This window comes from Eptatretus burgeri, chromosome 3 (assembly GCF_056783735.1).
Source record: "Eptatretus burgeri isolate ZD-2024b chromosome 3, Ebu_testis_v1, whole genome shotgun sequence".
Classification (NCBI taxonomy): Eukaryota; Metazoa; Chordata; class Myxini; order Myxiniformes; family Myxinidae; genus Eptatretus; species Eptatretus burgeri.
This window is the reverse complement of record NC_140963.1, coordinates 75055411-75070119: the sequence shown is the minus strand read 5'-3', so window position 1 is coordinate 75070119 and position 14709 is coordinate 75055411. Positions and strand designations below refer to the sequence as shown.

Here is a 14709-nt window from a genome sequence, read left to right as displayed (position 1 = left end):
GAATTATTCCCCCAAAATGAGACCCCTCCCTTACATGACCTCTGACCTTTGACCTGCATCGCCCCTCCTCCACTCCAAAGCGCAGGGAAGATCAGGCGGGAAAAGTCCGCGCAGGCTCCGCAAGAGCTTTTGTTCTGGCAATCCTGCGTGCGTTCCTGGACGGTTTCCACCGCGGAAATCATCGCCGCGTGGTCCGTGGTGGACGGCGTTCATAAGTGCGGGTAGTGGCGAAGATGGTGGTGGTCGTTGTGGTGAGGGTTAGACATGGTTGTTTGGTGGTTGGCGGGCGTCGTTTGAGAATGGCGGGTGAGGCGATGCTTGCGGGGTTGGGTTGTGGAGGTGAAGGTAGTGGCGGTTTGGTGGAGTTCATTGTGGTGAGAGTTGGACATGGTTGTTTGGTGGTTGGCGGGCGTCATTTGAGAATGGTGGGTGAGGCGATGCTTGCGGGGTTGGGTTGTGGAGGTGAAGGTAGTGGCGGTTTGGTGGAGTTCGTTGTGGTGAGGGTTGGACATGGTTGTTTGGTGGTTGGCGGGCGTCGTTTGAGAATGGCGGGTGAGGCGATGCTTGCGGGGTTGGGTTGTGGAGGTGAAGGTAGTGGCGGTTTGCTGGAGTTGTTTGGGGCGTTGTTGATGGTGGCTTAATGGTCGAAAATAACAATAGAGAAAGAAAAATGGCTAACTCAAAGCGTCGCAGCCAGATGAATCACACATATTCCCACTATACAACGGGTTTGGGCTAACTACACATGGACTTACCGATATATCTCACCTGAGGACTCTTTATGGTGTAATGCGAATTTCCACAACCGTAACAAAATATATATATATATATATATATATATATATATATATATATATATATATATATATATATATATATATATATATATATATATATATATATATATATATATATATATATATATATATATATATAGTTGCAAGTGTGTCTGTGTGTGTGTTTCTCTGTGACCTATGCACGCGAAAAGTACTGCACTGATCCTCACCAAACTTCACATGCTGACAGAACATGTACCCGGGAGTGTCCCAATGTAAAAGAATTGTACTTCCGACTTCCGGTTTCCGAATTATGATGTCATCACCTGATTTCGTAACGTTAATTTTTCAGGTTCAGCCGATTGACATGGGGCCAACACCATTTGCAATAGAATGAAAAAATAATGCAACAGTCAATTGAAGACAATGACTTCCGACTTCCCGGTTTCCGAATTATGACGTCATCACCTGATTGCGTAACATTAATTTTTCAAGTTCAGCCGATTGACATGGGACCAACGCAATTTCCTAGAGAATGAGAAATTAATACTACAGTCAATTGAAGACAATAACTTCCGACTTCCCGGTTTCCGAATTATGACTGATGCATTCGACACACTTGCAAAAATGACCGTATGTATATTATGCCGTATAATGACATAATAATCATCTGTAAGTCATATTTTATTAACATTTTCTTTGTTCATTATTGCTATAACCATGGTTATAAAACCTATTTTTATTGTTACTGTATAACGTTTTTACGTCACTTTGGCCTGGATTCAGGATCAGCGATCAAATAATGTAAATCACGATTAAAAATTATTTTTTGATGATGCGGGAGTTATCTTTATTAAAATCAGTCGAGGAAATATACACCATGTCTGATATTTGGGTCTTTCATGTCTCTGACGATGCCTTTATCTCTAGGGACGCATCATTCCCCATGACAAAAACTGGAAGCAAAAGGGTCATAGCCGACGACACGGATTCCAAATTGCCAGGGTATTGTGGTGTTGTTGTTGTTGTTGTTGTTGTTGTTGTTTACTATTCTCTCATGTGCACGCGTTGAGTATGAAGCTCACTACGTTCGCTATTAAATGCGGTGCGGTGTATAAACACGATCGGGTTTGATTTCTGTGTTGCGAATATAAAACGCTGTGCGGTGTATAAACACGATCGGGTTTGATTTCTATGTTGTGAATATTGTATCCACACTATTAAAAGTGTGTGTGTGTGTGTGTGTGTGTGTGTGTGTGTGTGTGTGTCTGTCTGTGTCAGTGTATGTGTCAGTGTATGTGTGGCAGCCTCTACAATTTTACAATTAACTGTGACATATACTCCTTCAGACCCACCATCATCCACGGGATTCCTGTGCGGAGCACGGGTATCCCTGCTAATATATATATATATATATATATATATATATATATATATATATATATATATATATATATATATATATATATATATATATATATATATATATATATGTATATAGTCAAGTTTGAGGAGGAGCTGAAATATACAATGCATCAGGATGCAAAAGAACAAAATGTACAGTAGGAGAGGGAGAAACACACAACAGCAGGGTTGAGGGATAAAATAGAGGCTTTGAAGATGAGGGATGTGAGAAAGAATGAAGGCTAGGGGAGCACATCAGGGTGAACAAGGTGGATACAGAAGCAAACTCAGGAAGGAAAATAGGAAAGTTGGAAAGAGGAGGGCTTGGGGATTGTTAACGGGTTTAGAGAATATCATAGTTTTGGATTGGAGATGATCTGAGGTGGTGGTGGTGTTCTATCTTCAAACCTGGAGGGAAGAATGACATTGAAGAAAATGTGGAAGTTGATTCCACAGGTGAGGAAAAAAAGAGGAATGAATGAGTGGAATTGAGCAGTGATGCTGGATTTGGGGAGTTTTATCAGAAGGGGATTGTTGGTAGACCTTGTGCGTGCTGCAGAAACCTGGTGGGGATCGAGCAAGGAAAGAGCAGAGGGTGCAAGACCAAAAAGTAGGTGGTGAAAAGCAGAGATACGACTGACCTCTCTCCGACGTGAAAGTGATTGGCCCATAGACTCAGCTCTATCACAGGAGATTTCAATGATCTTGAAGGCCTTGGTTTCCATGGCATTGAGCTGAACAAGGTTTGAGGCAGGGACACCACCCTAAATGGGAGAGCAGTACATTCCATCAAGCTGGGGATGAAGGGCTTGTAGTTGATAAGAGGTCAGATGTGCCAATGAAGGACTTTCCATGGCAGAGGTGCCCATTCAGCGAATGGCTTTGGAGACCAGCTTAGAGGTGTGCATTGACTAAGAAATATCATCGCTGATGGTGAGGCCCAAAAGTATGAGTGATTGAACTTCTTCAACAGGATTGTTAAGAACATAGATGGGAGGGTTTAACAGATGTTTCTTTCAGAGAGAGAGAGAGAGAGAGAGAGAGAGAGAGAGAGAGAGACAGACAGAGAGAGAAAGAGAGAGAGAGAGAGAGAGAGAGAGAGAGAGAGAGAGAGAGAGAGAGAGAGAGAGAGAGAGAGAGAGAGAGAGAGAGAGAGAGAGAGAGAGAGAGAGAGAGAGAGAGAGAGAGAGAGAGAGAGAGAGAGAGAGAGAGAGAGAGAGAGAGAGAGAGAGAGAGAGAGAGAGAGAGAGAGAGAGAGAGAGAGAGAGAGAGAGAGAGATAGATAGATAGATAGATGGATTTTTCAGGATTGAAAGACATATTCAGAGTAGCTGACCAGCTCATGAATCTATCAAGGCCTGCAGAGAGGGAAAGGGCTCCTTTCTGCCTTTCTGAAATATTGATAAAATGGATTGTCCAGAAAGTCAGAGAAATTGTTGATGAAGATTCGGAATAGGACGAGGCCCAAAACACTGCCTTATAGCACTCTAGCTTTTTCCATATCCCGTTGAGAGGCACCCATTACATATGAGAGGAGAGGAAGTCAGTCAGACATCTGTGGAGTAGGTCATGGGTGCCATCGGCAGAGAGTTTGAAGAGCAGGGCAGGATGACAAACTGTATTGAAAGCACAAGATATGTCAAAAGAGATGGCCCTGGTCTCATGTCTGACATTGAGGGCCTCCATCCATTGTTGGAAGAGGAGAAGCAGCATGTTAAAGGGAGAGTGACCTTGTGTAAAACCACATTGATGATCATGCCATTATAGAGAAGGAAGGATTTGATGTCGACTGCGATGATGAAGTTCAAACTTGACGTTGGCCAAGTGTTGTTTTCTGGCTCTCCTGAGACTGGACAGCCACTTGTGTGCTTTTTGGAATGAGCTGAGATTGTATCCAGTCAGATTTCCCCTCCAGGAGGATATGACAAGTTGATTGAAGGCAACTGTCTAACACTGGGATTCAGTGTACCAAGGGTGGGAGGATGGGTATATATGATAACTTAATACGAGATGGGATGAATCTGTGCATTAAGTAGAACAAGTTTCCATGGAAGAATTTCCAGGCTGAGTTAGTATCAGGGCTGATACATATAGGAGACCAGTGCTGAAGTTCAATGGATGCTTGTAGTCCCTGCCAATCTGCCTGAGTGAACTGCCAAACTCGCTGGCACTGGGGTTGTACTCTGAGAATAGCTAGAGAGATGTTGACCTTCCTCAGTGCATGATCCGTGGAACTAATTGGAGCAGAGGAAGAGCAGGCAGGATACATTTGTTGGGAAGATGCTAATAACCAAAACCATAAGGTAGGATTTGTCATTGACAGAAATCTGGGTAGGAAAGTTTACAGATTGAGTCGGTCTCAAGGAGTCACAGAAGTCCTTTGCTGAAGTGTCATGGCTTGTGAGAGAGGTACCAACACCTAAAGCAGCTGGCAGCAAGCAGCTACGCAATGGATAAAATCATCACTTAAAAAAAAATTATTTTGGCAATTTTAAGTGGAGGAATGCTCGTCTTTGTCAGTTTGTCAAGTTAAGTGTGAGTTTCTCGAAGAAAGTGAATTTTTAGTTAGGACTGCCTTTTAACATTCTTCCTAAGTTGCCCTGAAGTCCTGAAGATTACCAACCACTTAATACATCTAATGTAATCCAGATAATGCATGGTTGCCAGATTACTTCCTCATTTAATTTAATTTTGACCCATCTTGGTTTTTACTGATAAAATTCAGTCGTGATGTAGTATTTCCCGAGCTTGATGTCAATAAATTTAGAATCTAAATCTTTAATGCAACTACTTTTGTCTGTATGTGATCTCACTTCTGGGTGCAAAGGGCTCCCTCAGGCAACATCACCACCACCTGTCCACAATCATACCCATAATGCAAGTGATTAATGCATTTGTTAAATAAATTATTTACACGTGTCGTATAAAGTGCAGACTTTTATCTCTGAAGCATCCAACTTGAACCCCCACCAAATAAATGCCAGCTCCATTGATGTGACGAGTGAGCTTGTGGTTAAAGTCTGGGTATGCACTTTAATGGTGTTGCCATGGTGATGGTAACTTGTACTTTGAACAATGAGGTTGGATTATTCTTTTTATCGTTACACCACCAAAACAAACTCACTCTCTTTATAATTCATAATGCAATATTTAAATAACTTTAAACTGATGCTTTTGAATCATTCTGGATTGAATGCATTGAAACTTGTTTCAGTTTACAAATGAAAAAAAAAAGAAGAAAGAATTAATGTGTGTGTCTGCTAACCACAAGAGCCCTCGCTTAATTAACCGTCCTTATAATCTGTGAAAGCTGACGATGAGCAATTATTTTTGAATCTAATCTCATTTTGAGGTCCTCAGAAACTCCACCAACCTTTTGCAATAAAATTGATGATGAAATGTTAAGTCTGTTTTGTTTTCTCTTGATTTCTGGAAATAAGATGTTTTCAGGTATGTTTCTGCATATTCTGTACTACTTACATTAGGATGCCATTGAATTGGATATGTATGACTCAAACACAAATACGGTATCTTTGTCACGAATGCAAAAGGGTGGCACTCTATTGGTTTTCTTTAATAATATTAATTATGTTTGTTTCTTTCTTTCCAGAATGCTTAATCTGAAAATGAAACCTCCACATTAAGCCAGATGTGATGGCAGGTACGCATTTAAATGCCTGTTATTGTGCTATGTTATTAAAGCCATCTTTTATTTCACAAAAATATTAAATGAGGACACCATAATGTCTGAAGCTTTGTTGCACTTGAAAATCCATTGGTGAAAAGGAAGAGAAATAACCTAATGTGGTAATAAGATTTTATTGTGGATGGGAGGGTTTCATGGAATTTACACCTGAAGTCAATGATTGGCCAATAGTGTAACCCTGTGCTATATATGCTAGCATGTGGTTATTTGTCTGTGCCGTATCCTTTTTAAATGCTGGTGGTCAAGCAAGGAAGCAGCACATGTTATTTTTAAAGTCTTTTTGCATGACTCGGCCGGGGTTCAAACTGCCGACCTCCCAGACTAGCCCTAGCGCACGCTGTAACCATAACACCACTGAGTCTGGATGTAGAATACATTTCCATTATAGATAACTTCCCTTTGTAATAACATGTCCAGCTGCGTGCCTTATACTCTGAAAGCTACGGTCAAGCAGATATAGCAGTATACAACTCATTTCAAACTGGCGGGTTAGAACGGACCTGTTTCCGCATATTGAAATGTTGTACATCCAATGTCAACAATAGAAAACTAACTTGGTGGTATTTTATTCAAGTAAATAGTTGGTCCACAGAAAATGTACCATTGAATATTTTGCTTGATTACTGTCCATTTGGCTTGCACATCATGATGACAGGTTCCCTGCCCGTGCGCGCCGGGCGAACGAGGGGACGTGCCAAGCCACCCCCTGAGGACAACGTGACCGACTCAAGTGAGGGGGCTCCTAGCTGGTCTCCGAGCTCTGCCGGAGATGGTAGCGGCAGCTATGGAAGCCCCTCTGGAGAAGCACTTCGATCTGATGAAAAGCTACCACCCGGAGTCAGAAAGATAAAGGGTACATGTGTTTTATTGTGAGTTTTGAATGAGCTATGTAAGGTTGTTTCTCTGTGAATGGCATAGCAATTTCTTTTGACCAAAAGTACTGACATAGTGTCACACATTTATGAACTTTTGCAGTGTAAGTGGTCTTATGCTGATTCCTTTCTGCATGTACCATCTGACAAGACAGTGCAGAAGTAGTCCATTTACCTTTGAGCTTTTTTGAATGGGTTCGAATATCCAACCTGACTATAAACTGTCAGATTGGTGCACTTTCCAGACAGGCCGCCAATGCAAGAATGAGTACACTGTCACTCGGTAGGATATTATGCTGAGGAATTGTCTGCTTGCATTCGTTTGTGGACATTGAAGATTCCACAGTATCTTTTGACAAACAGAAGGCAAGTTATCTGCTGTACGCAGTGGCTAAATTCTAAATGATTGCTCTAGATATAGTCCACTTGTTTCCAGCAATGAAAAACAGCGGCCTTTTGCTGCACACAAAATAATCAAATAAATGTGGTCTCATGAGAAACATGTGGCAGAATGATCCTGAAGATTGCACTTAATAATATTTGGATAAATTTATGTTTTTTTTTTAACCACCACGTCAGGCAGCTGGTAAAATCCAATGATTTTCCAAGACAATTGGGATACCAACATGCACTTTCACGAGTGTATAGGTCATTGTACAACAGTTTCTTGGCCAAATTCCAAATTCCTGCCCTAAATTATAACACTGTGACTAAGTGTTGATCTGGCCAGGCTAGTTCTTAGCTCGCAACATTTATGACTTGGCTTGAGAGCATTTATGCTCTGTGAAGAGTTTGGGCATACCCTGAACTTAACGTTGACATTCACATGACTGTAGGTAGTAGATGCACACACACACACACACACACACACACACACACGCACACACGCACACACGCACACACGCACACACGCACACACACACACACACACACACACACACACACACACACACACACATTGAGCAATGGATGCAAAAATGATAGTTTAATTTATCTTGTGGCCCCGGAAACAAACAAGCCAGTAGGCGACGAGGGATCCGCTAGGATCGAAGTGCTGGATACGATGCTTTTCATTCTGACCGATCCACCGACAAAGATTCATTGCCAAGAAGTATTGGTTCACATACAATTGTTCCTCTGCCTGGCAAGATTTTTCCTATTGCGTATTTTGCCAACTGGCACTCCTCATAAAAAAAATGACGGCAAATAGACACCCTATTTTTGAAGGACTACCATTTGAAAAATAAAACCTAAATCAAAAATCAGCTCAAGTAAAATTTTCTAAATATCTCGAAGTGTTTAATTCCGGTCTTGTTTCTCCACATTCAAAACTGTAGGACAAGTATTGAAAATAGTGAACGCGGTATTTCGGCCGCTGCATAGCAGCGGGTGGTTGTTTAGCAACGAAACTCAAACGCGCACACTCCCAGCTCATATGGCACCTGATCGCCAAGTTTCTTCGAAATCGGTTTGCTGGTTTGTGCTGTGGTGCCTCGCGTTGCAGACACACACACCCACACACAGACAGACAGACGGAAAACCCGATAAACTTCTCTCAATGCTCTTGTTTGACCACCTCCTGAGCCACACATTATTTTTCATAAGCCACGCCCACGTTCCATAAGCCATGCCCACTTTCCTACGCCACTCCCACTTTTCCTCAACCACGTCCACTTTCCCTCAGCTCCGCCCACTTTCCTAAGCCCATCATAAAAAATGACGGTAAATAGACGCCCTATTTTTGAAGGACTACCATTTGAAAAATAAAACCAAAATCAAAAATCGGCTCAAGTGAAATTTTCAAAATATCTCGAAGTGTTTAATTCTGAAGTCTCGTTTCTCCACATTCAAAACTGTAGGACAAGTATTGAAAATAGTGAACGCGGTTTTTCGGCCGCTGCATAGCAACAGGGAAACTCAACCGCGCACATTCCCAGCCCATATGGCACCTGCTCGCCAAGTTTCATCGAAATCGGTTTGCTGGTTTGTGCTGTGGAGCCTCGCGTTGCAGACACACACACACACACACACACACACACACACACACACACACGGAAAACCCGACAATAAGGGTACTCTAGCGACCACCCAATAATATATTTATAACAGCTCCTATAGCTCCCACCCTTCAACATGATTAGTAGTCAATGTCATCATTTTAAACTTACCCATGTACATTCACAAGCCCCAGATATGTCTTTCCCATCATTGTACAAAATAATGTAATCTAGATACACAGTCCATTCATTGGTAGCAGTCCATTGTGGGTTTGTATGTCACGTGCTCATCCACTCGGGAATTGCAGTGGCCCACGTGGTCAGGAGTTTGCAAAACGAGCAGCTGCCCATTCGGTGAGCTGAGGTACAACGGTATCAAGGGGGGCTTGTGCCCTCGATGCGTACTTGCCTTAACTTACCTGATCAAGTGCAGCTGAGCAGAGCTGCCAAGTACGCACCGGCTAACATGTGGAGCCAATCGGTAGGGTAGAACTTCCTGGCTAACATTACGTGCGGACATTGCTGAAACAATGGAGGAAAAGACGCGACAAGCTTGGGTACATTTATAAAAATAAATAATTTATTTCCAGTAAGGGTGAGGAAAGGTATGTGGCACAATAAGCAAGGGATTTAATATATTAAAATACATGCAGCAGGGAAAGCAAGGATGGGTGAAGTGCAGCAAAAGAAATGCAGTTATTTATAAATGCAAAGAAACAGTGCAGAGTTAAGCCGATCAATTAGAACTTATTCAGACTTAACTTAGCGTATACATCACATTGACACAAAATCAGAATCATCACCGGAAGGGTAGATAAGCAAGCAAGAAAGAAAGATGAGAAAAGGGTGAGTTATTACATGGCCTCTCTCACTGTGCACATCCCGACAGAACCATTCTCTCCCACACTGTGCGGGAGGGCAAAAGAGGACTGGTACAGGGACAGCAGGATGTCGCTGTGCGGCTGGATTCTTAGGATGCTGCGCTCCGCTGTATCCCATGTCGCTCCACCTCGAGACCAGCCCTGAAAGCACACCAGAGCGCGATTGTCCAGAGAGAGTGTTCAAAGGTGGAGAGAGATTTCCTAAAAGCACCAGAGCCAAGCTCAGCCGAGCCCATTCAAAGCCGCCAGTTGGATATATACATGGCCCCAAGTGGGGCAGAGTCCATGTTCCAGCGGGAGTGGCCATGCTACGCGAAGGCCAATCCCTGCCAACCTCCTTCGGAATGCACCAATCTCATTGGTCCTAGACCTCACCGGCGTCACTTCCTCTGTTTACCCGCTGGACCGGAAGTGTCTCATTTGTCCTCGAGATGGGCCAGGGATTCAAAGATGGTCCCCGGCAGCGCGATGATCGCAGTTGACAGGGAGGACCAACAGAAATGCCAATGCAGACTTACGCTAGATGGTAGCAAGCTTGGCTGGTCATGCTGCTCCAAGCGGGGGTGAAGTGGCGCCCCGAGCAGTCGTGGTGGTGGTTGCTGTCGTCAATCAAAGGCGACTGGTTGAGATAGTGGCTGAATCGTTGTTTGAAGTGGGAATGGCACTTGGTGAGAGATCAGCATTGAGAAGGAAGAGTGTTGCGTGAGGTACGGTGGTTGAATGGTGGTTTTTGTAGTCTTGAAGTGTGGAAATGGCTGTGGAATTTGTGCTTGGAGCGGGATGGTTGAAGTACGTTGGTTTAACTGTGGTGAATCTAGTGAGTGAGCATTAAGATGTGAATGAGCAATGGAATATGAGCTTGCATGAGGTGGTTTTAAAATGAATTTGTGATGAAAGATTGTGTACGAGCTTATCCAGTGTGGTGTTGAGATTGTGGTGGTTGCAGCGAGTGTGATGCGGTTCGAGGTGGTATAGCAGTTGAGTTTGGGTGTGTGATTTGAACCGGGTTTTGGCGTGGATATGCAAATGAGGTGGTACACACGGTGACTCGCGTCTTACTGGTCATGGCGCATGCCCCTGATTGTGTTTTCAAAGCAAAAGACAGAAAAATGGGGAGAAAGTTGGGAAAAACTGACCTGAACCCGACACAATGCATATCCCCTTTGCAACCCGCTAAACATAAGGAAAAGACTGTCTGGAACACTTAATAATAAATAATCCACCTCGGGATCCACTGTATGGTGGTTACCATTGCTGGGGGAGTGACGGTTCTCAGAACCGTAACAATATTATATACCCGCAAATTGTAGACTGCGCCGCCTTGTCACAGATAATGCATGGATGACCATTGCCATTTCTTATAATATGATTCCCAAAGATTAACAACTATAATCACTCATTGCAATTCTTCTGGCTCTGTGAAAGAGCAAAGTATGTGTCGTATTTGCAACATAATATAATTGAAAGTATGTTTCGAACTATTTTCAAATCACAAGAATGAAAACGGTACAAATGGTTTTGGTGCAGGAGTGTACTTTGTTTCAAGAACCACTGAGATGAAAACCTCTACAATGTGATAATTGCTCTTATCTGCTTAACGTCACCTGGGGAAACGAAGCATTTTTCATGTTATTTTTCAATGCCTTGGTGTGAATGGAAGAGGCTTGGTGTAATCTGTTCCTTTCTCTTTTCATCATCTCATCACAATCCTTTCCTATTATGCTGCATATTCCCTGTTGGAAATCTCACACGTTCACTTTCTTTGCATTGCTGCAGGTGGTTATATTCCCAGCTACCTGGAGAAGGATGAGCCATGCGTAGTGTGTGGAGACCGTGCAACTGGGTACCACTACCGATGCATCACGTGTGAAGGTTGCAAGGTGAGATCTTGTATTCCAGACTAATTAGCAGATATGCCTTCCGCATTTATATTTGTATCTAATCGTTCTTCAATGCAGAGTAACAATAATTATGAAATAGTGAAACAAATAAAATTTGCAGGAAAATGTAATCTCATTTATCCATAAATACATAATAATATCGAATGATGAAATATTATTGTAATCTTGTGATGATTTTATTGAAAGAATAGCTATTGTAATACATGCTGGGGCATTTATAGCTGACACATTTATTAGTGCTGTAAAAAATACATAAACATGAGAAATACTGCTTCTAGCACATGGTTGGAAAGCACACAGATGAGTAATTGCAATGAGATATAATGGAGTTACTTATTAATTACATCTGCCAAATGGGCCCCATTGGAATAGTTAAATTCGTGAATCAGCATATTGTTCATTACCGCATGCAATGTGTCCAGCAATAGTATGGATGGTTGCAGTGATGTTTGCCTTCAACTCTTTGATACATGCAGGTGAATTCTCATTATTCAAAACTGTAGGGGCATCACCTGCAACACTGGGAAAAATAATTTTAGCTATACCCTTACTGCTTCCCACCAAAATGATGACAAATGTGTCAGATATAAATGCTTCACCCTGTATAACTTCACATTGATAACATTTATCTAGGTTAGTCTTTGTAAAATACATGTAAAAACAACATTAAATTTGTAATTGGATCCTGATGAGATTTGAATTTAATAGAGATTGACAGTGCTATAGAAGAAATTAAAATTCATCAAGTGTGTAATATTTGAAAGGAAAGCTGTACCATGAGAATGCCTGACATGAATACAGATAAAGAGTTTCAAGGAAGGGTGGGAAGAAGCAAATGAGAAATTAAGGTTGACAACAATAGGCTTATAGAGGAAACAAGACCAGATCATTGTTAACAAAACAAAACAAAACAAAAAAACTGGAATAGGTGGTTGAGAATTATGTGTTTATTTTTATCTGTCCGCTGCCAAAGTTGCCTGAGGCATTATGTTTTTGGGTTGTCTGTCCGTGAGTCTGTGCGTGATGATTTTGCTACTGTGATAACTTGTGAACCGCTGAAGGGAATATATATATATATATATATATATATATATATATATATATATATATATATATATATATATATATATATATATATATATATATATATATATCATGGGTGCAAATTAACATTTTTATCCACCGGCCAGCAGGGCCGGTGACTAGAAAAAGTTACCGGCCCAATAAAATAAAGACAAAAGTCACAAATTTGAAATCAAACACTTTTAATATACCACATGAGTGAGTTTGATGAGTGAGGTTGGTTGGATGAGTGAGTTGGATGAGTGAGGTTGGTTGGATGAGTGAGTTTGATGAGTGAGTTTGATGGAGGAGGTTGGGTGGATGAGTGAGTTGGATGGATGGATGAGTGAGTTTGATGAGTGGGGTGGGGGTGGGGGGATGATGCAGGGAGGAGGAGGTAGTGGGTGATGGGGGGGGGACCTTTTTGTGTGGGTGATGTGGGGGCAGGGGGGTTGTGAGTAGTGCTGGGGGGGCATTTTTGTGGGTGATGGGGTGGTTGTGGCTGATGAACGATGGGGGCGGGGGAGTTGTGAATGATGGATGATGGGGTTGGGGGGGGGGTTGTGGGTGATGGACAATGGTGGCGGTACTACTCATCCACCCAACATCACATATAAACTCACTCATCCACCTAACCTCACCCATCAAACTCACTCATTCACCCAACCTCACCCATCAAACTTACTCATTAACCCAAAAGCCTCATCAAACTCACTCATTCACCTAACCTCACCCATCAAACTCACTCATTCACCCAAATTCACTCATTTAACCAACCTGGGCATGAGAAAATGCATCCAAACCGCGCCAAACCGTCAAATCTCGCGCAATCACGCGTGATTTGGAACGAGATGAAAACAGACAAAATGGATGCCGCAGAATTACCGGTGATTTCTACGGATTTCTGTGGACAAAAACAGTAGTTCCAGTTGAGAAAACCAGTGGAGAAGCCAGTACAAATTGTACAAAATAACAGGAATCACCGGTGAATCGCCAGCCGGGCAGGTAAGGCAGTATTGTGCACCCGCCCAGCACAAAAGTTAGGCGCCATTGGCGACCGGGCAGCCGTTAATTTGCACCCCTGTATATATATATATATATATATATATATATATATATATATATATATATATATATATATATATATATATATATATATATATATATATATATATATACACAGCTCTGGAAAAAACAGAGACCACTCCAAAAAAAATTTAAATCAGCATCTCTACACATATGGCAGCCATTCCATTCCAGTGTCTGTTGAATTCCAACACAGGCACACCTCATTCTACTTGGTGAGGTACTGATTAGGTGATCACCTGAACCAAATCGTATTTAACAAGGAAAAGTATAAAAACTACTGCTGTGGTCATCACTATCCTCTTGCAATAGGACCAGCTGGATGGCAAAAACAGTGCTAGTAGTACCTCAAAAGTAATTGGAATCAAAAAAATAACTATTGACCATGCCAAAAGAGTTGAAAAGAAATGTTTTGAGTGAGGAAAAGAAGGGTTCAATTCTGGCTTTACTAGCAGAGGGATAACGTGAGCGTTACGTTGCTTCCATCCTTAAAATTTCAAAGACGGCGGTTCATAAGAACAAGGTCAAGCAGCAGACATTGGGGACAACAAAGCTACAGACTGGCAGAGGGCGAAAACGACTTTCCACTGACCGGGATGACTGCCAACTCATTCGAATGTCTCTCAACAACCGTAGGATGACATCAAGTGACCTACAAAAAGAATGGCAAACGGCAGCTGGGGTGAAGTGCACGGCGAGGACGGTTCGAAACAGGCTCTGAGGGACAGGGCTGAAGTCTTGCAAAGCTAGAAAAAAGCCCTTCATCAATGAGAACCAAAGAAGAGCCAGGATGAGGTTTGCAAAAGACCATACGGATTGGACCGTAGAGGACTGGAGTATGGTCATCTTCTCTGATGAGTCCAATTTTCAGCTTTGCCCAACACCTGGTCATCTAATGGTTAGACGGAGACCTGGAGAGGCCTACAAGCCACAGTGTCTCGCACCCACTGTGAATTTTGGTGGAGGATCGGTGATTATCTGGAGGTGCTTCAGCAAGGCTGGAATCGGGCAGATTTGTCTTTGT

General features: G+C 42.3%; 1 protein-coding gene across 2 annotated transcripts in view; it reads left to right on the top strand.

Annotated features, from left to right (window-relative positions):
* The window catches only part of THRA (thyroid hormone receptor alpha), a 246977-nt gene that overhangs the window by 163629 nt on the left and 68639 nt on the right, over nucleotides 1-14709 (top strand). The window contains exons 2-4 of one of the 2 annotated variants that reach the window (XM_085874009.1): nucleotides 5791-5841; nucleotides 6542-6739; nucleotides 11413-11516. In XM_085874009.1, coding sequence (XP_085730135.1) covers nucleotides 5835-5841; nucleotides 6542-6739; nucleotides 11413-11516 — 309 coding nt within the window. In that variant the 5' untranslated portion in view covers nucleotides 5791-5834. Of the gene's footprint in view, nucleotides 1-5790; nucleotides 5842-6534; nucleotides 6740-11412; nucleotides 11517-14709 lie in introns of those variants that run through there. The other variant, XM_085874010.1, reaches the window with a different exon arrangement.